This window comes from Accipiter gentilis, chromosome 5 (genome assembly GCF_929443795.1).
Source record: "Accipiter gentilis chromosome 5, bAccGen1.1, whole genome shotgun sequence".
NCBI lineage: Eukaryota > Metazoa > Chordata > Aves > Accipitriformes > Accipitridae > Astur > Astur gentilis.
This window is the reverse complement of record NC_064884.1, coordinates 9,468,370-9,488,966: the sequence shown is the minus strand read 5'-3', so window position 1 is coordinate 9,488,966 and position 20,597 is coordinate 9,468,370. Positions and strand designations below refer to the sequence as shown.

At 39.1% G+C, this 20,597-nt stretch overlaps 1 protein-coding gene across 5 annotated transcripts in view; it reads right to left on the bottom strand.

The window, feature by feature from the left end:
- Positions 1 to 18,704, bottom strand: part of XRN2 (5'-3' exoribonuclease 2) — a 52,693-nt gene extending 33,989 nt beyond the window's left edge. For 2 of the 5 annotated variants that reach the window (XM_049801118.1, XM_049801119.1), the window contains exons 1-16: positions 18,550 to 18,704; positions 11,523 to 11,650; positions 11,331 to 11,442; positions 9,728 to 9,839; positions 8,536 to 8,594; positions 8,367 to 8,456; positions 7,212 to 7,284; positions 7,058 to 7,108; positions 6,588 to 6,745; positions 6,097 to 6,171; positions 5,867 to 6,000; positions 5,714 to 5,771; positions 5,515 to 5,622; positions 4,412 to 4,456; positions 3,060 to 3,191; positions 1,616 to 1,734 (exon numbers count right to left, since the gene is read on the bottom strand). In XM_049801118.1, the coding sequence (XP_049657075.1) occupies positions 1,616 to 1,734; positions 3,060 to 3,191; positions 4,412 to 4,456; positions 5,515 to 5,622; positions 5,714 to 5,771; positions 5,867 to 6,000; positions 6,097 to 6,171; positions 6,588 to 6,745; positions 7,058 to 7,108; positions 7,212 to 7,284; positions 8,367 to 8,456; positions 8,536 to 8,594; positions 9,728 to 9,839; positions 11,331 to 11,442; positions 11,523 to 11,650; positions 18,550 to 18,624 (1,529 nt within the window). In that variant the 5' untranslated portion in view covers positions 18,625 to 18,704. Of the gene's footprint in view, positions 1 to 1,615; positions 1,735 to 3,059; positions 3,192 to 4,411; positions 4,457 to 5,514; positions 5,623 to 5,713; positions 5,772 to 5,866; positions 6,001 to 6,096; positions 6,172 to 6,587; positions 6,746 to 7,057; positions 7,109 to 7,211; positions 7,285 to 8,366; positions 8,457 to 8,535; positions 8,595 to 8,937; positions 9,046 to 9,727; positions 9,840 to 11,330; positions 11,443 to 11,522; positions 11,651 to 12,232; positions 12,344 to 17,207; positions 17,297 to 18,549 lie in introns of those variants that run through there. The other 3 variants (XM_049801121.1, XM_049801120.1, XM_049801123.1) reach the window with 3 other exon arrangements.
- Between the last annotated feature and the right edge of the window lie 1,893 nt (positions 18,705 to 20,597).

The window sequence follows — 20,597 nt, the reverse complement described above, 5'->3', positions numbered from 1 at the left end:
ATTTAGAAACTGTTAAATCAGATAATCCCCTAACAATGATTTTTTTTTAAAAAATATATTTTATTCTCAACAATTCAAAACTTGGCATTGATTATCACATCTGAAAACCACTATGCAAGATCCCTTTCCACAAAGGCTGTGACCACTTTAAATTACATACAGAATCTGAAGCACACAAGTAACCTGCAAGGTCAACTCAAACTTAACACTTGTCAGAATCTCACAGAGCAATAAATATAGCATATGAAGCCTTTAAGAGAGAGTAAGGATCGATTTATGCTTTTTTACATGATGCATATCCTTTTGGTTTTGCAAAAAAGATCTTCCCTTGCTTCTGTTGCCCAGTACAGAGATATGTTTTAAAATCTGACCTGAACTAGTTCAAAGATGATTCAAACTGATGAGGAGGTAAAAAAACCAAGAGATGTTTTCAAGACTTTAAGAAAGCCAGGTGAGCAAGGACAGAGCTACTTGTGCTAAAGTCTTGAAGGACAGAGTGAAGAATAGCTGCAGTCTATGAGCATCTGACCCTAGGAGCTCCCTGCAGCTAGACACTTGCATAAATTTCAAAAACCTTTCCATAAGACAACAAAAAACAATCTGCTAGCTGACTAGAACTACTTGTTCTAGTTTTAAAGTCAATCTAAATACAAAATATATTTTTTGCAAACAACTTTGTTGCATCTAGTACATTTATACAGTTGTTTAAACATTAAAATTTATCCTGATTTTAGATAAAAATTCTGCTTGATTGATTAAAAAAAATAAAATCAATCCATTCAGATCTGCACATACAAGAAAGAAAATGAGAGCTAGAATATCCAATATTGGAAGATCTGATGAGCTAGATATCACAAATATGTCACAACAGTAGTCTTGGACACTAGTGATCAGTACTTCACAATGAAGTAACACTTACTGTTTTCCCATTTCCACCTACATTCCCTGACTCTACAGAAAACAAAACCCTACTGGTTGCATTTATGAGGGCAGAACCTTTAACAAAAAATTATAAGGCCTTCACCCTCAACCTAAAGGGCAATAGGTTGATTTAAACCTTTGATAAATGCAGACTCACTGGTAATTCACTGTCAGTTAATTCTCATAAAAATCCTATCCCTTCATCATCTAGGGATCAGCTGTCCCAAGACATTTAAAGAACTCATCGTAAAACAAAACAAGGCCTGCTACAAATCAAAGATGGAGGAAAACATATTGTGAAAATCAAGATAAATAATGGTGCACACATGAATATAACTGAATTTTATGGGTTAAATAGCTCAAAAATTCAACTGCAAAACAGCAGCATTCAGCTCACATAATCAAAGCTGAACAGTGAATATCTAGCCAATCTAGTGCTTGGTCTCAAAGGGAGTAGTGGCTTGGAGGACGAAAACCTGCACGCATACTAATCTAGATACTTAGATTTAACAGCTATAGCTTACACATCTCACTGGAATTTACTGAATATTCTAACCCTCCACATTAATTACCGGTGGATAAAAAGATCATAGAAAAGCATCTGAAGGCACTGCTGCACTAAGCTAAATGGCATTAATTAGACTGCATCTATTTCAGCAATTTGCTAACAAAGTGCTACAAAAAATGGCTTCACCTGATATTATCCTCTGGCTCAGGTTCACTGTCACTATCTTCAGCTTTTCGCTTAATTCCTCCTGCCAGGGATGGGCTGCCATCAGAAGTGAGGCTGGTATTTGGAGACGATGAAGTTGTCTAGGGTCAGAATTATGAGAGATAAATAGGGGGAGGATTTATTAGGCATTTTAAATTCAAGTTAAAATTAACAGCTTTGTGATAATCACAAGCATTATTTTTAGTTCCCCAAAAACTCAAGGCAAAAGCTACACAATGCTTAAGCTATTAAGTCAAGTAGCAAAATAAAAGAACACATCTTTGCATTAAAAGGCTGGCATTGATACACACAGGCAAAAAGTTAATTGTATTTGAGAAAGAAAAAGATGCAATAAACAAGACAGTATAAACTGATAAAACATGCCATTTTTTATATATTCCAATTTTGGAATACAGCTGTTTTCTCTAGTCCTACAGCTTACGTTACAACTTCATTTTACAGCAACAGTGAAAAAATGCATATGGAGACTACTGTAAAAATGCTGCTTGTAAGTTTTTTCCCAACAGATCTTTTAAACTCCTTTCAAATTTATCTATTTTAATACTACAGAGTCTAAAAGAAACTTCTCCCATTCCATAAAGGAACTGATTTGCTTAACTCACATGCAAAAATTTCAAGATTAAAAGGGAAGAAGAGCAGAAATTGTACTTTGAAAAAGCATATTGTATTTATTTAGACTTAAGAGACAGAACACACATCTTTATGAGGAAAAGGACCTTTAATTTATTCGCTGTTTGGATGAAAACTTATGCTCAGAAAGAAAAAAATTGTCATAATTATTATTTGAAGTTAACAAGACTTCTAACAGAGCACTCAACTTCTTTCCACTTTTCCCTCACTTTCTAATACCTTTCCAAAAACCTCATCTAAGCTTCTCCTCTTCCCAGTGGAAAGCAATGCTTTGCAAAGTAAAAGCAGCTGACAAGCACATAGCTATGCAAATCACAAATTTCCAAAATACAGATATTTATGTCTGTGTGTGTATACAAATTCCCAAAAGAACATTAAAAGACCTCCAGCTCAAGTATTCAGTTTGTCTCTCTCACAAACCTACTGAGAAAGTTCCTAAACCTGTACTCACAAGGAGGTTTGACTCCACAAGTACTAAACAAGTTTGTGGAGAAGAGCCACCGTATTTGACCCAGATGCATTCACCTCACACTTGCCCTCCCAGAGCTATTTAATAAGCGGTATCATACCAAACATTAAAATGAAGAACATAATTTTATTCAAGTAGTCTCACAAAAATTGGTTGTTAAAAGCTGCTTCCTTGAAAAATAAATCTTTTGGTGTCTGCTTTTCAAGAAAGCTTCATAGGGTAGAGAAAAACTACCAGAGTAACAGAGTAACATAGGATGCGATTATTTCCCCTTCAATGTGTAAATACCTTTGAACATCTACTTACAGAATTCTGTCTGTCATGCATTCTCATCTCAAAGGCGGCTTGTCTAGGGTTACTGATTGCCTGAGGACTCGATCGATTTCCCAGAGCTTGAGGGGAGAACTGTCCACCAGGAATAAAAGAAGGCTGATCCCTCTAAAAGATAAATATATACAAGTGTACTGAAAAAGCTGTGTAATCTCCACAGCAGCATGATGATGCTTTCTCACAATTTTCAGATTAACATGTTATATAAAACAAGCATGATTTACTCACTCACTCAGTTCAGCTTAAATTAGTTGACAGTCTCAATCAGACAGAAGATGACAAAAGTGAGACCCTTATATTCCTATAATTTATTAAGTTCTTTAAAAAAAATCCAAAACAAACAACCAAACCCACAAACACTGCATTTTGTGCCCATGTTCTTTCTAGGTAGGCTGAAAGGCAGTTTTTTGGGGAAGTGAGACTTCATCTAACTCACTGGGAAGAACATATTCTTTGTAAGGAAAGTGAATAACCTCTTCCACTCTAACAGGGATAGTCAGAAAATATGTAATTGAAAAAACAAACACAAGATCTAAGTAGTACTCAGAGTGGGGATATCACATGCCCTGAAAGTTTTGGAAGCTACACTTATCTGAACGTCCTAACCAAGAACAAAGCTATGTTGAAAGGAACATACAATAGCCCATTTTTAAAACATCAGAATATTTTGTGAATAGAAGAAAATTCAACATTGTCCCAATAACATAATTTTAAAGAATTTGGTTTACATGGGTCAGAAAGGGCAAACACGTTCCCACAACAGTTAATGCTTCTCTGTTACAGTTGAGAGATATTTGGCAACACTGACTTGCTTGCAGGCAGAATGCGAGATAACTATAGTTTGGGGTAAACCTTCCTTGCTTTTTTAGACACATGCCTCTAATCAAGCAAATCCATTTAATGCAAACTGGTATACATATTTAAACCTAAACTCTTATGCTAAACTCCATTGCCCTCAGCAATACAATTGCTGAGAAAACTTGTGTCAATGCATGGAAAAGCAATTCCTGTACAGTGACCATGCTGAAGCATCACTAAATAGTCATGAAAGTGCAGATTTGTGTAGATTTGAGGGATACAGCATACAGCTATCATCCAGCACATTCAACACTCTCCCTCCTTTCCCTTTTAAGAAACCTTTAATATTCAATTCCTTCTTTCAAAGCTCCAGTCTACAAAGAGCCATGAAAAAACCCTTTAAAATAGTTTAATCACAGGCCAGAAAATACCATGATTACAACTGCAGTTTCAGCCAACACATCTGCTGAAAGCTATAGGATACATTTTAATTCTTGCTAGTTTTTGCATTGTGAAAGGAATTAATTTACCTTCATTCTTTTTCTTTTTTCTTTCTGCCGTCTTTTAAAGTTATCCTAAAAAGAATAAAGAGAAATAAAGTCAGTCAAGCATACGGATTTCTTGGAAAAATATTTCACTGTAATCCTCTACTGACCAGAAGGCCATAGGGTTTTTAAGGTAATGTTCTGAATAAGACATAGGTCAATTCTTGTGTCTGTAAATCCAATGGAAATGGGATACAATTTTCTATCCTACCCTGAAAACCTATGGGTGAAAAAGTAGCTGCGTATTCAAAGCCCCACAATTTTAGTAATGGCTTATATCATCTACTAAGTTTAGTGAAAGCCTTACTTCAAGGTCACAGCAGTGTCAAAGGACACAAGCTCCTTGCCTGCACTGGAACAGCCACCCAAAAAAATAATAATAAAAAGTAGGAGACACATTAAAGTCCTAGAAACAGGAAAAGAAGAGGCTCAAGGAAAGATATTTCTTATTCTTGGGCCACGGAAACTGAAAACTTGAACTTCAAATTGGCATTTCCACTTCAAGAGAGGTGCAGGCTGCAGCAATTATAAACAAAACATTTTGCCAGCACCAGCACTTGATTGGAAAGTAAACATAATTCTGCTCTTTCACTCACAAGGTGTTTTATCCCCTGTACTTAATGAATAAACTGGAATATTTCTGCAAAAAACTGCACAAACGGCAGAGACATACCAGAAGAACAACAATTTATGGGTACTACACAGCAAGAATGCACTTGGAATTCAAATTTAGTATTTCACCCCTGGTCACGGCTTGCACTTCCACAAGTTGCAGTAAATTACAAAACAATTCTTTCTTCAGTTTTCATAGTGGCTATTCAAGAAGCTGCAGGCAGTAACAGAACTCACATACAGTTTTCATTTTGCTATTACTTGGGATAACAATCAGAAAAACAGGCCTTGCAGTACAGGAAAAGAAAATCAACTGGAAGCACGCAATTCTTTTTTGAGTATGGAGGAATTCACTAGAGATTATAACAAAAAATAGAAAGTTTGTCTTTTTCCTTATTCTGTTAAAGGAGTGTCACAGTCTAGCAGTAATGCATGTGATTAAAACCAAACACCAAGAATGTAACAAAAAAAATTACATCATCATCTTTCCTCTTTTTGAAAATACTATCTTCAACTTCTCCAACAGCTAACATGATCATCTGGACCCGTTGTAGGTTGACAAAACCGCTTTCTGTGAGGTACCCCTGCAAATCAGAAAATAATATAGTTGAAAAACAAGCCTATTTTTTTAGTGAACACCCAGATATTTTTAAAGAAAAAGCAAAAAAAATTTACCCCAGTTTTGTGCACCACATTTTTATATATGTTAACCAAGCGATCAATTGCTCCCTCCCTAAAAACAAACAAACAAAAGCATGAGATTCTTATCATTTAAAACCACAGTAGGTATACTTGCAGGAAAAAAACCACACATATATTCTCATCTACCTGATCTCCAAAGATGGCAGATGAGGAAGAAAGTCATTTCCCACAAAGAAGCACATAAAGACCCAGTCATCAACACTTCTTTCAAAATCAAAAGTGAAAGGCAAACTGGCCATAGTGAGTTCTCTTTCCAAATACTGCAACACACACACAAAAGGACGTTAGAAAACACTGTGTATGAAGTTTAAAAGTATTATTTATATAAAGCAGACATAGTCACTGCTTCAACATACCTCTCGCAAAACACATAATCGGATGAAGATAAATTCTTGTTCAGCAATAGGAAGACTGTCTGCAAATTGATCGTGCTAAAATAAGAGGAAAGACTTGCATGACATCCAAGCTTACCTTAAAGTTTCTCAGCTCAATTTTAAAGGCTTACTTTGAGAGGAGTTAAGAGGTATACAAGTACAGTTTGCCAAGTTCTTATGCCAAGCATGCATTTTACTACTTTGCATGTCTTAAGTTACCGATCATTTTCACTTGCCAGTGAAAAAAACAAAACAAAATGCCACAAGTGAGGATGTTAGGTTTGGCATAATATTTTGGTGCCACAGAAGTACAATTTTTACTCATTAATGTGAGAGGAAAGCTAGGTAATTCCAATAATATAATTTTCATTCTGTTTAAGCCAAAACCAACAGCAAGAACAATTTAAGGATCTCATTAAAACATAAATTAGCTTACAGACAAAAAGAATTTCTAGAAATAGCAAAATTCTTACCTTGCCTTGTTTTTCTCTGGGCAAACCTTGGCAATCCTTAACCTCATGACCCATCTGGTTACAAAGAGCACATGGCTTGGGTTTATTTGGTTTAAACTCTTCCCTAATTATAGTGAAGTTTGGTTCATGTGTAGCTAACCCAAGCATGATCAGATCAGCTACCAATCAAAAGACAATAATAAAATATAATGAAGGACAGATACTATTAAGCTTTTTTTAAAAAAAAAGTTTAAAAGCAAACTACATTCTACCTTAACCAAGTGTGAACACACAGACGTGCTTACCTACAAACTACCCAGACAGCACAACTAAGTGAAAGTTAGCCCTTCAGCTACAGACAGTTCAAAAACTAACAAACACACTGTATTATTTACACAAATACAAGTGAAACCCTAAAAACTACAGCCCAACTCAAACAAAACAGCACAAGAAAGCTTAATAGGACATATTGCTAGCAAAAGAGAACTCACCATCAGCCCCACACAGACAATGATGAGTGTTTGGGTCATGGTTTGGTTGAGCTATACGAAAGAAAATTACATGTAGTCAACCCAAGTGACGTAAAAATTACTACTGACCATACCTTAATTTAAAACAAAATGTTCACATTTATTTGAATTTTACCTCTTTGTCTTCTAATGTAATCCATGATTTTATGTTCACCTTCACCAGGAGCACTAGCATCAGACAAAATAACCTGTGAAACATTTAAATTATGTAAACAATTTATGCCACCATAGTAAAAAAACCAACTTATGTAGTTCATATACTGAATCTGACTTATGAATACTTGAAATTTTAATCTGTAGTTTCAACTGAAATATTATGATTCAAAATGAAATTAATTAATGAGTTTGGAACCAATTAGTAGACCTTAATTTTCTTCTACTAATTCTAGGATGAAGCTACATATTGATTCAAATACCACTGAAATTATCACATCATTAAGTAACATAATTTATCAGGAAACTTCAAATATCAGGGCAATCGAAATATGCACTAGAGAACTAAAAGATAAAGCAGACATATGCCTGCTTCCTTTTAGGTCTTCTAAACGCGTAGATAAATACACTGATACATTATCACATTATACACTTCCTTACACTGATGTCCAGATGAGCATTAGCGTTTATAATTCCCTCCATCAGACATGAGTTGTAAGCAGAGTCAACTGCCCTCTAATTAGACCACTTTAACAGTCAACTTATGGAAAATAAAACAGACAGCTGCATCTGAGAAGACTGACTACTCTGCCCTCTTGTACAGAGCAAACACACAGCGTTGTCAGAAACAAAACTCAGTGGGAGTAGAGTAGTTGAGGAACAGGAGGAGAGAATTTCAAAGTCCAGAAAGCTGCCTGTTATCTATTGTCATCCATCATTAGATTAACAGAGAAAATGCAGCCTACCTGAGGTAGCAAACCAGTTAAAAAAGAAACAGTGAAAAGAATACATATACAATGTATCTTGACACTTTTATCCAAAAGAAGAAAAACTATTCCTAAAAACCTGTCTCCTATTATATCAAATTGTGGCTTCTACTATCAAAGCTTTTCATTGCTCTTAAATGAAATCAAAACAAATGGTGCTGTTAGATTGAGTTATTAGGATGAAATGTATCTCTGAAGTCCCAGCAGAATGTGCAAGTTGGTCCACTATTAATAACCACACAATGCCAGAAGGTGAAACAAATCTGTTAAATTTATATTTTTCAATCATATCTCAACCCAGCCTAATAGATCACCTTAATTTTCCTGAAGTATGAAACTGTGAAACTTACTGTCAAATTCTTCCACCCTGGGTCACTGTTCAAACGGTCAGCAATGTAATAGCGGAGACATTTAGCAAGATTGTCCATAAACTCAGTTCCCTAAAAAGTGACAGAAGAAGATAAATTAAACCTTCATTCAGACACTGGCAATTGTTGGTTAAAGCGCAAGATTACTTACCGGGGTAATACAGTTGCTGTCAAACCTCTCTTTCACTTCTTCTGGAGGAAGAATGCCACCTAGAGCAATAAAAACATTTAACAGAAGTAAAATACATTAGAACATTAAAAACATTTTTGCATGACAAACCCAGATGGCTCCCCTGATAGCAACTAGCACTTATTGAAAATTAGTTTGTTAAAAACAAAACAAAACAAAAAAACCAAACCCCAAACCAACAAAACTAAAACAGCTCTTACCATTATATTATCTCCATCTTAATATAAGGTGTTAGTATATTTACAAACATTACTTGAGGAAAGTGATTTCACTACCTATTCTGTCAAAAGACCGTGAAAGAAATCTCAAAGAAACTAAGCTTGCTAAATGAGATAAAACATTAGGAAATAATTATTTTCTTACATATTCTCCCCTATGTTTCCACTATCTATTCACTTGGGCTCAAACACAGGGTTACACCAACTTCTCTCATCTCTGAGCTTCATAAAGGGTCTTCGTAGTCTAGAAATGCTACAGGAAGAAATGTTAAAAAAGTCTTTGTCCTCCCTTTTTAATCCCTAACTAGGTTACACAATGGCCCTCTCACTTGGGCTACCGTATTCATTCCTCCTACACAGTCACCTGAATTAATTGCTCCAGCCCAGACAGCATGCTTCAGCTACACACACTCCTTTCACTTGAGTCATGTCACTGTCACCCTTAGGAAGTTGCACTGACTTTGTGTCCTCACTGAGTTTAGAGTTTCCACTGTCAAGTAACTACCCTTGCTTGCAGTTCATTACTCCTCTGCAGCGTTATTTTCATTTGATCCCTGCTTTTAAGCCTCAACTCTCCTTTCAACAAGCCTTACAAATTTGTACTTCCTTCCATAAGCGTTTTGGTTAGTTTCCCAGTACTACATTTATCTCTGCTCTTCCGTTCAATTTTTTTTCCAAAGGAATTAAGAGTATTCAATACAAATCCATTTCAGGCAGGAGACAGAAGAAGAAAAGAGTGACATTTTGTTTTATCTTAGTTCTTAACTTTGAAAAACACAGATCCATCCTTCTGCAGACTTGCTATCCCCCTCCTTCTCCTAGTAACACACAGACAAATACCCACTAAGCAAGACATCTCTTTTCTAAACCTCACTGAAGTATTCAAAACAAGTTGACTCTCACTTGAGAAACCTGAGACATGGTCACAGTTCTACCTTTTGCCAGAATTTCTCGTCTTATTTTTTGCTTCTCTTCAGCAGCTTCCATGCCCTCCTTTGATGCTCTGAATCTTCTTGACCGCTGTTGATTCATTTTTGCACGTGGAGCCTAAAAAAGGTATCATAATGCTTAGTTCAGTTATTGCATCTGGACAATTGCTTCCTTTCTGCTAGTTGTTTTTGGTAGCCAAGACAAGTCTTTTGAAATTGGTCAGTCTGTAGTTATCCAAGCATTTAACAAGACATCAGTCTAAACTGTAACTGAAACAAGGATTTGTTGTCCCTCCCTTGTGTCACCACTAGCTCTCATATAGCAGCACTGGGAGCTGGACATGTTTCTGAATAGGTCTCTTAAGCTTCTCCGTGTGGTAGGCCAGCAGCACGCACAGCTGTACCCCTATCTCAGAAATCCACAATGCTCAAGGATTCAAAGTTTCCCTTGCAATATAAATGAAACTTACAGTGACACGTATCTGAAACCATTATTTATTACATACCCGTTCTCCAACAAGAAACTCCTACAATTGTATTTATAACTCTCTTGAAAACAAAAAGACTACAGCAGACAGTAGTTAGCTATTACTTATGGCAGGAACGTTGGTGTTTTTTAAAAGGCTACGTCAACATTTAGTTGCGATTGCTTCTACATAAAGTGCTTCTCTCACAATGTAGAATGACTGGCATTGAATCTTGTCCCTCTCTATTCTGTCACGTTCCTCTCTATTCTATTGCATTTTGGGCCATACATATGCTGCATTCACTGAACATTCCCATATTCAGCCTCACCGACTTTTGTTTAGGTGCATGGCTAGGGATACTGGGGGAGGAGTGCAGTGGACTGTATTTATAATTACATCTCTGATATTTATCCATTCAAAAACAACACAATACACACATATGTTAGGAATTCCTGTACTTGAATTCAGGCTAAAAATCTTTTTACTTAATGATACTCATTTTACCTTTGAGAAACTGAAAAGCCTAGAAAAACAACCAAAGCTTAAGAGACCTATCAGCAGTCTCTGCTAGGCTATTTTGGCATCTTTCACTGAGACTACGCAATCTGGATAGAAAAATACTCAGTAAAGCAAAGTTATTGAGAAAAGGTGGTATCTTTCACTAGACCAAATGATGTACCAAGGGGAGATGAGGATCAGGTATGGAGAAAGACAAGCTTTCAGCCTCAAATATCCCTTAAGGCTAGCCTGTAAAATATTCTGTAGCACAACTAAGTCACTGCCTGTTTTAAGTGCACCTGCTTAAATGGTTTTCTGGTCTTTCCCTGCCTGCGGGATAAATTATTACTAATGCCACAAAACAGAGGAACATAAGTAGTTTCAGCGTGTTACTGTCTTGCAGAAGCAAAGTTCAGACTGCAGTAGACTACAGTAGCCAGCTCATACAACCCCGTGGACAACAAAACCCATGAATACTTTTAATTACCCTCACCAAAACTAAATTAACAGTTTATTTTACCTGTAGTTTCTCACGTTAGAAAACTATTTCCCAAAGGATCTTACGAGAGCAGATGGCATCTACTCTCATTTTACAAACAGCTATTACTGGCTGCATATCAATAAATAAGTATATCAATACTTACTACTCCGTCTATAGCCATGTAAAGAAGTCGCCTTGGTCTTACAATGTTGAAGATCCTGTCAATATACTCAAAAATTGCAACCATCATTTCATCTTCATTTTTGGGTGCTGGCCTAAAATGTAGAGCATTCAATTTAACATCTGAAATGCTATCAGTAAATCATATTTGTAAAGAGATAAAAAAACGCCTTACTTGTCTTCTGGATGCGTACAAGGGTGAATTATACCATTCATATCCAAATATAGGTTATCAAACTCCACCTCGTTAGGGTTAGGTTTGCTTGTATCAATTGGAGCCTTGACGCCATTGCACTCTTTAGCCTGTGAATACAGTTGAAACAAATATTTCAGTATCTGATTAGAGAATTATCACAAATAACCAAGAGGTATTAATGTACAGACTCATAAAAGTTTATTTTTTTCAAGGGAAGTAGGAAAAAAAGATAGCAACAAGCTACTCACAGAATTACCTGAAGATGCGTGCTTACATTATTAAAATAGCACTGCCTTTTTTTTTTTTTTTTTTTTTTTTTAAGGTGTTTATAAACTAGCACAACTAGAAGATATTACGATGCATTATGGCAGAGTTGGTTCATTTCTGTTGATCAGCATGTATTATAAACAAGATGTTTCCGTATCTCATATTATTCAAGAAAGCAATTCCTTTTACTGCCAAGACTATACTGACTCCCTCAAAATCTAGCAAAGGGACTTCAAAGTTTATAATATGATGCTGTAACTTTAACATGGTAACTATGAAGAATCAAAATCTTTCCACTTTAAACACTTAGTGCCCCAGATTAACACATCCAAACAAACTTGCACCTCTGCCTTTTCTCACTGCAATCAGGTATTTAACTCACACACACAACTGGGGGAGGCAGGACAGTAAAAGTGATTCACCTATGGCTGATGACATATTGGAGCACGGCTGATGACGTGACAAGCCTCCCCAAAGTATATCAGCACATCCTGCTGAGCAAAGGACAATGAGATTTAACTAGAAAGAGGACTTTTCCCAGATTCCTCTACACAAAGAAAGGAGATCCTTTCAGATCCTACCAGCTGAATCTCCACTTTGGGTACATGTCTTACTTCTCCTCATGATTATCAAAATGCACCAAGATGCTCAAACCCCTGAACTTTTCAACTCCTACCTCTGAGTTTGTCTGTGGATATATTTGAAATTCTAAATAAAACCCAGTCCTTACCCTTCCACTTCCAAAAATAAGTAAACTTTTGACCCTAATGCTTCAGTTCTTTTACATCAGTGCTGCTTCTACTGCCAGGCTGCTGCCTAATGAACATGAAACTCAGGCCACAGTTCAGATGGTAAACTTGAAACAAATTTATAATCGCCCTAAACCACCTATAGCCATCTATGTTCCTGTACTACTATGAGATGCTTGAACACTTAGAGCAGGCTATACAAGGTAAACCCAGAAGTACAAAGAAAAAAAAATCTCAGCTGAATTGGAAGTAATAAATAATCCCACATTATTTTGCATATGCTGTCACGTCAGTGGCAAGCAACCATCTAGGTGAGGAGAACAGTCTCTCTAATCAGCCCCAGAGCAGAGACTGGAGTTGGCACTATAACACCTACATGAAAAACCTCATCCCCTTCTCCCAAGCTGTCAAAGCAAGCCGTTTTGAAACACTCGTGAGTGTTTCAGAGACTGGCTCCTCTGCAAGGTGGATTAGCAACCATGTTCAATTTTGTCTTCTCACCTTATGTTTAGGGTTTGGTTTTTTTGTTTTATTTGGGGTTTTGTTGTTGTTTTTTTGTTTGTTTGGGTTTTTTTTTTAGTTTGGTCAAAAGGCTATTAGCAACACTCTTACTGCGATTGTGAGCAACTCGGCATTCTTTCTCAGCATTCTTTCTCCCTTTCAAAGCAATATCATCAGCCAAACATGGAAACCACTGAATTAAACACCAATAGCATCAGTGATGAAGAGACGTGAGCTGATCAAGAAAAAGTCAAATGATTTTCAGAGAAATTATGGCTGGAAAGAGTTATATCGCAAAGTTGGAACGAAGTGTACTCTTGAATAGCTTGGCATAAAGTGAAATAAAACAAATGAATGTCATGTTATTATGTAAAGCTATGACCACAGTATTGCATGAGACAGATGGGAAAAACGTGATACTGCTGGTTCTCTTTCACATGAAACTTACCAGCAGATGATGAACCAACATCAAGCACTTACTCTGAAATTCTATTTGCAGACTTGCTGCCCACTACTCATTTAAGGAGTTCCCCACACCTCTCATACAGAGCTCAAACTATCAGATTCAAAAGTTAAAAAAAAAAAACAACCCTTACAGATCGTACCATCAACTTCCTTACAATTTTCCTGCTCAGAGTAGCAGCAGAACTAGCTGAACTTATCCCAGTCTTAAAAGGCAAAAATTAAAACTTCTCAGCAAAACAAGTCTTTATTCAGTATTTACATTTTCCACAGTTATAGGTATATGAAATTCTTTCAGGGCAATTTTGTGAAGTCATTTTGAAATAATTAAGTCCCTCTATTTCACTTCTTTAAAAGGGGTGAAATTTCTGCTAATTCACATCTATCTTACACTATTCATCCAAACGAGTCAAATCCTGACAGATAAAAATCCTGACCACTGTTTGCTTCCTTTACTGAACTTTCTAGAAGACAAGCACAAAAACTACATGGTTTTAGCAGAAACTAATTGTCAGGTGCAAATACTGCACCGTACCTTACAGTTCTAATAAAGTTACACTGGGCAACCAAGACCTACAATTGTACAAGAAGAGTATTCATTCTGGTTTACATCAGATAATGGGACGAGAAGCTTGCCTTGTGTTCTACTTGATCTTTCATCAAACCTCTTGCCAGAGCTAACTGTGACTCAGAAGATATCAAAGGCTTACAACTCTGTGATATGGAAAATAAAACTGCCCCTGTCACAGATCTTATTTTCTGTCTTGAAGGTAAAGCAAAATAAGTATGATCTTTTTCCGATGGCTTCGAAAGCCATTCAGTTTTCATCTGCATACCACTACATCAGCAACTTCACCATTACACCCTCATAAACCAAGCAGATTTTTAATGTAACAGCCTCGTAAAAGGTTTAAGTATCTGGGAGTGATATCTCTTTTGATATAACTAAACTGTTCACTTTTAATCTACAGCCTCTTTTGAAACCATTGAAAATAGATCTTCAAATATGATACTTTAGGTGCAGCTTTATTAATTCGTAAGAATTTGATTAAGAATATTCTCTCCTGGATTTTATATTATCTTCAAGATCTTCCTCTTATTCTTCCTGCTCAGCTTAAGAAGAAGATTAATCAGATTTAAGAAAAAGAAATAATCTAGCAAGGTAAGAGAACAAGGATCAACTTTTTAATATTTCAAAGAGACAAGCTACCGGGAGATACAAAATTTCTGATTAGAGAGATTTATAGCAATCCTAAAATACACATAGAGCTGATTACATCGTGAGAGAAGTTTAAATTCATCTACAGTAAGACAAACTACAGCTTGTCACTACTGTCCTAGTCCGCTCTCAAATTTATAACCAGTTTTGAATATAAAAAATTTTAATGAATATGATTTATCCATGCGCTGTTCTTACTGTAATTGCAACGTGCTCTTAAGCTGGAACAAAGCAATGTGGATGAGGACATCAGGATCTGGCACTTCAGTTACGGTAAGTCTAACTTGGCCCAATGGAATTTGTCATATCTTTCCATTTCTTCTAATAAAGAACATTCACTGTTATAAGCTCAATTATTAAAGAAAGAAAGAAAAAAAAAAAGACAATCACAAACTCAGTAAAACCAAGACTATACAAACCTTTACCTAAATATTAGAGCAGTTTTGATTACATGAAGATTAATCTAAATGTTTACAAATGTGAGGAAAAAGACAAGTCTTCTGCTCTGAGAGAAAACTGTACTTAATTGTTACAGATTGCAGATATATTTGCTGTTTAAATTGTGACTGCTTTTAAATAGACAGATCTTAACGCATTATCCAGAAGCAGCTGGACAAGCTTGTAAGACAAAAAGGTAAAATACCCATTCATAGTAAAGACAAACCTGTAAAAGAATCTACTTTATGCTGTCAAAACTCTACCTGCATCCTTCTCATCAGAAGAACACTGCTTCAAAACATCACAACTAAACATCACCTCATGGTTACTGAGCACTGAGGCTATCTTGCCAGCATGGTTACAAATACGACAGGTAACTATTAAAGCTGCTGTCTAAACTGTCTAACTTTACTGCTGAAATGGATGTTCCTTCACGCAAGTGAACTTTTGACGTAATGAAGGAAAGGGGGATTTGGTGGATGAAAGGCTTGGACTGTACAGCCAGCTATGATGCTGACTGGAAGCAAAAAACCAAACTGTTCCTCTTTGCAAGTTCCCCGCTTTGGTGAAAAGGGGATAAAGCAAACCAACCAGTGTGAGTTGAAGACTAGTAGGATACACACACATGTTCAGGTGTTAGTACTCTGAAGACCCACAGCCCCAGCTGGGAGAGATAGAATGCCACATCAACCGTCATATGCTCAATAGGTGTAGCTGTTAGAGAGACATTGTTCCCCAGTTCCCACCAAATACCCTTGCCACCTGCTTTTCTCCAGCAGATGCAAACGTGACACATGTACCTGACAGCCCTCTAAACTGAGGGTTACCCAGATCCTCAGAATAGATCACATCAGAGATGACACAAAACCCAAGAGTTTGGTAGTGACCAGAACAATCCCTGCTAGCTGTTAACAGCTTATTCCAGAGTAAACACTCATACGAGCGGCTATTAAGCTACACTTGTGAACCCACAAACCACCTATTTCTATAACAGTTCCCCCAGGCAGACAAATCCTCAAAGTTTACCTATTCACTGGAATAAAAAACTCACTTCTTGCAGCTACAGGTAAAATGAACTTCGTGCTGACAGGCTAAATGAAACCACAATTGCAATAAAAACAAAAGAGTAACTCACAGTTTTAACTGTGCAACATTTGATTAATCCAAACCTATGATTCTGTTTCACTGTCTGAATCTGAAACACAAAAACACTCTGACCGTAACAAGAACTGAATACCGAAGCTGATCTGTCTGCCATTCGCATACACTGAAATCTTGCTGAAGGCGGGCAGGTAATAAAAGCAGTCAAAAAAACCCAGTGTCAATACATAATTCAACCACTTTACTCTCTTTTCCCTTATTGTCTCTACCTTGCCCACAAGCTTCCATGTCCTTCACAGTAGAGTGTTTCCCAAATGTAAGGCACATCTCTCCCAGGGAAGGACAGGGGGTAGCAAAAAGGCAGCAGCCACAGCACATGCTCAGCTCTAGGGACATGAACTTTCAAAAACAGTACTACAAAGAAGAGCAGAATGCAGCTGGTACAACTTGACAAAAGCTGATAAAAATTACTTGGAAAAGCATACAGGAAAAACAGTTTGGGAACCATGAACTCAAGAGTTCATCTTCTCAGAAAAACTTTGGCTAAGTTAGCCCTGAAGAGAGTAACTTGCCATGTTCACTACACTGTAAACCTACCAGAGTGCAGTTATTCAAATCCAATGCAAGTCTGTGCTGTCACTGAAGGGAGACAGCCCCGTCCTCCTTGTCACCTTCCACCTCCTACCATGTCCCTTAGGACGGCACAAGCATTCACGTAGCTGCAGTGACATGCACAAAGGAATCAGCCTATCTAAGAACCTGCCTTGCAAAAACATATAACCAAACATTATTTCAGCTGCGTTACTTCCCAGAAAGGGCTCCCCAGATAACCATACAGACCTCCGTGCTGATGCAAGGGAGAGGATAAATATAAGCCATCAGCCGAAGGCAGTGACCAGCCAGCAAAAAGCAATCAACAAACCGTACCTACTGTGAGTTGCAGGTTAGTGAAAACCACCTGTGGGTCCAGCAGCTAGGTTGGAACTAAGTCTTCACCAAAAAGCATCTTCTGTTGCTATGAAAAGCCAGATATTAGAGGATGTCTTTGGAAAAATCAGCTCCCTGTTTGGGCAGGAGATATTTCTCCTACACTAGAAAATACCAGCAATGAGACAAAAAAAAAGCTGAAGCTGCTCAAGTTTAAAGAGTACAGCTACGGACGTGTTTTAAGTCTCGGATGCAAGTGTGACATCCTGTGTTGGTGGACACGTCGAAAAAAATTTAAAAATCAGAGTAAAGTAGGAAGCTGTATAAAGATGTGAACACGTGAAAGACTGACAAAAATAATAAGATCCGAAAATGATACAACTGTAAACTATTCAAATGTTAGGGGAATGTGAGCCCAAGGAAGCGTATGACCATACGCGCACCCAGATATCGTTTTAATCCTACATAAAACTCGTACAGCTATAAAGGACAGCCCAGTTCTCCAATGTCTCACTCCTGCACTCACTCTTATGCTGGCACCGGCTTTCCTGAGCCCACATCACAATCAGGATCACGGAACCGATCCGCTTCATGGAGACAGATGAGTTTCCAGACCCACAAGACATTTTTAACCATTTGCGCTTGCATTTCCTTACTCTTTTCAATACAAGCAGCTTCACTTTTGTTTTCGACAAGTCCTAAAATTTGCTGCAGCTTGTAATTTACACAGAAGTTGCTGACAAGCAGGGGCTACAAAGAACATACATGGAAACAACACAAGAAACAGCAAAAAGCATCCCCACTAGTCCCTATTCACCGTAAGTTTTGACAAACAGTTTCATAAAGCCTACTATTTTTTGCCCGAAGCAATACAAACGCAGAGGCCACCTCGCCGGGCAGGGCTCGCATTTCAATGAACCGGCTGAAGACTAGAAAATCGTAGGAGAAACCCGATTCCCTGCCCCAAAACCCCATTCCTCCCAAGCCGCTGAACCGCTCACGCACCCGAGTGAAAAATCAAGCAGGTGCGTTAACTTCTCCTCGACACCCGCCACTTTCACCGAGATTAAAACCACCCAGTCCAAGGAAAACCGGCAAACCCCACCCCCCAAATCCCCCGACCCCCGCGAAAAGGCACCCGGAGCACCCGAGATAGCGAAAACGGGGCTGGAGGCGGCACAGCACAAGCAGTCCCTAAGTACCGACAAGTGATGCTTCCCAAACTGCCCGCCCCCCCCCGACCCGCAATCACGGGGCGGCCGTCAGAGGGCCCGGCCCCGTCCCGGGACAGAAGGCCGGGGAGGGACGGGACGGGGCGAGGCGAGGCGGCGGCGCGCCTCACCTTCTCCTCCACGCAGTTGACGATGATGGAGGGGTACTTGCGACTGAGCCAGCGGAAGAAGGCCGGGACTCCCATGGCGGAGCGGAGAACGGGGGCGGCCGGACCGCGGCTCTCGGCGGCGGCGCTGCCGGGTGAGGCGGCGAGCAGCGCTTCCGGGGGCAAAGGGCAGCGCGGGGTACCATGGGGGAGCGCGCGCGCCCGCGGCGGCGCAGGCGGCGCCGGCGGCGCCCGCGGCGGGAGGAGGGGGCGGTCACGTGAGGCGCACGCGGCGGGACCGCCATCTTAGAGGCGGGCGCGCCCCAGTGCGCAGGCGCAGGGCCGAGGGCGCCATGGTGGGTTGCGGGGAGAGGGGGCGGAGGCGGCTTGCCCCTGACCTGCCGTGAGGGGCCTGCGGCGTCATCTCGGCCCGGAATCCGTAGGGGAGCTCCTTAGGCACAAAGATGACAGTCGGAAGGGAAAAGCCTGAGGCTAGACTGACGTCTGAGGCAGCAACACTTGCCGTCCTTGCTCTCAGACGGGGCTCTGTGTGAAAACTGTCCTCCATTAGCTGCTCTGTTAAACAAAAAAGTTAGCTTGCCGTCGTGGGATGGTTTGGGCAGAAGACACATGACGAAAGTGATTCAGGGCATGGCTGCTCTGTCAGAACTAAAGCTGTGAGGCTGCTTTCAGTTTCTGTGAGCCTCCATCCACAGTAAGGAACTGGGACCGAAGGGTGAGGCTCTGGAAGAGGCCTTTTCACCTTCGAAGGAGGGAGGGAGTTGCTGGCAGTGCTGGCAGGGTGGTGGAAGAGCAGCAGAAGCTGAGGGGACGTGGCCAGAAGCAGCGAGCATAAAATCACTTGGTGCGATTCGTGACAGTGGCAAGAGGCAGCGTAAAGGAACCCCGTTCTATTGCTTTGCCCATTGCATAAGCAAATACTATTAAGTTAGCCGTTTGATGATGTTGAAATGGAATTAAACCTTCAGGCATTAAATGGGATTAACATGAGGAAGATTTTGTGCTCTGCTGTGTCCTGTCGCTATACATCACCTTCATTAGGAGGGCAGTGACGGGGGCGAGGACATGAAAAAGCAGCCTGGGAATCATTAACAAAAATAACAAAATCTCAGCAGTGCTTGTTGAGTCAATGCTGCTGATTTGGGGACGGGAGAGGAACCTTGCTACCTTGCTAATTTGCTGTAGAACAAATTAACCCAATATTGTATTTCTCATTATTTTTAGCCTCACTTAGCTGTTGTTAAGCCATTTTCTGGTGTCACTCCTCTTAATAAAATCTGTGACTTGAATAAATTTCCCCAGCAACTTTGTATTGGCACCACATCTGTTGTATCAGCTAAAGATTGTCCTTTATCTGTTCCTTACAAAAAGTGTACCCTGATTGAAGTTTCCTATTGTAGTGCTTCTCCTCCTGGAATTTGGTATCGAGCACGACAGCTTAGTATTAACATTTTGTTTGTATTGATGGGCAATCAGTTGTTTTTCTGATAATGCTAAAGAAAACAGAAGACAGCAGCAGTAGCAAATGCAAATGAAATGTGATCATCTTATCTTATAATTACTTGAGTAAACAAGTGCTGAAAAAATTAATACTGCAACAAACATTTCCTTGAAAAGTCAATCTGCATTTTGCTAAAAAAAAAAACCAAAAAAACAACAACCCACAAAAAAACACCAAACAAAACAAAACCCAAACCCTTACAAATATCCTAAAGCAAAACTGGTGCTGCAGGAACTTGTGACCTGGAATCCTCGGTGAAGGAGTGTGCCCAGTACTTGGTAGATGAAGGCACAGTTTTTTAAGAACAAGATAGGCAAGGCAGAGGCAGCTGAGTGGGAGGGCTGCTGTTGTGCCAGGTGTGCACCAGTGAACTGAAAAAGACAGAGTCTTCTCTTGTGCAAGAAGCAGTAGCAGAGGTCTGCCACTAGAGAAAAATAATCTTGTTGACAAACAGCAGTAAGAGTTTCTGCCAAATGTCCGATTTGAAGTGGGGATGAGCTCCTTTCTCAGTGCGACCTTCTTTCCTGGGAAGCGACTGCCAGCTCTGTTG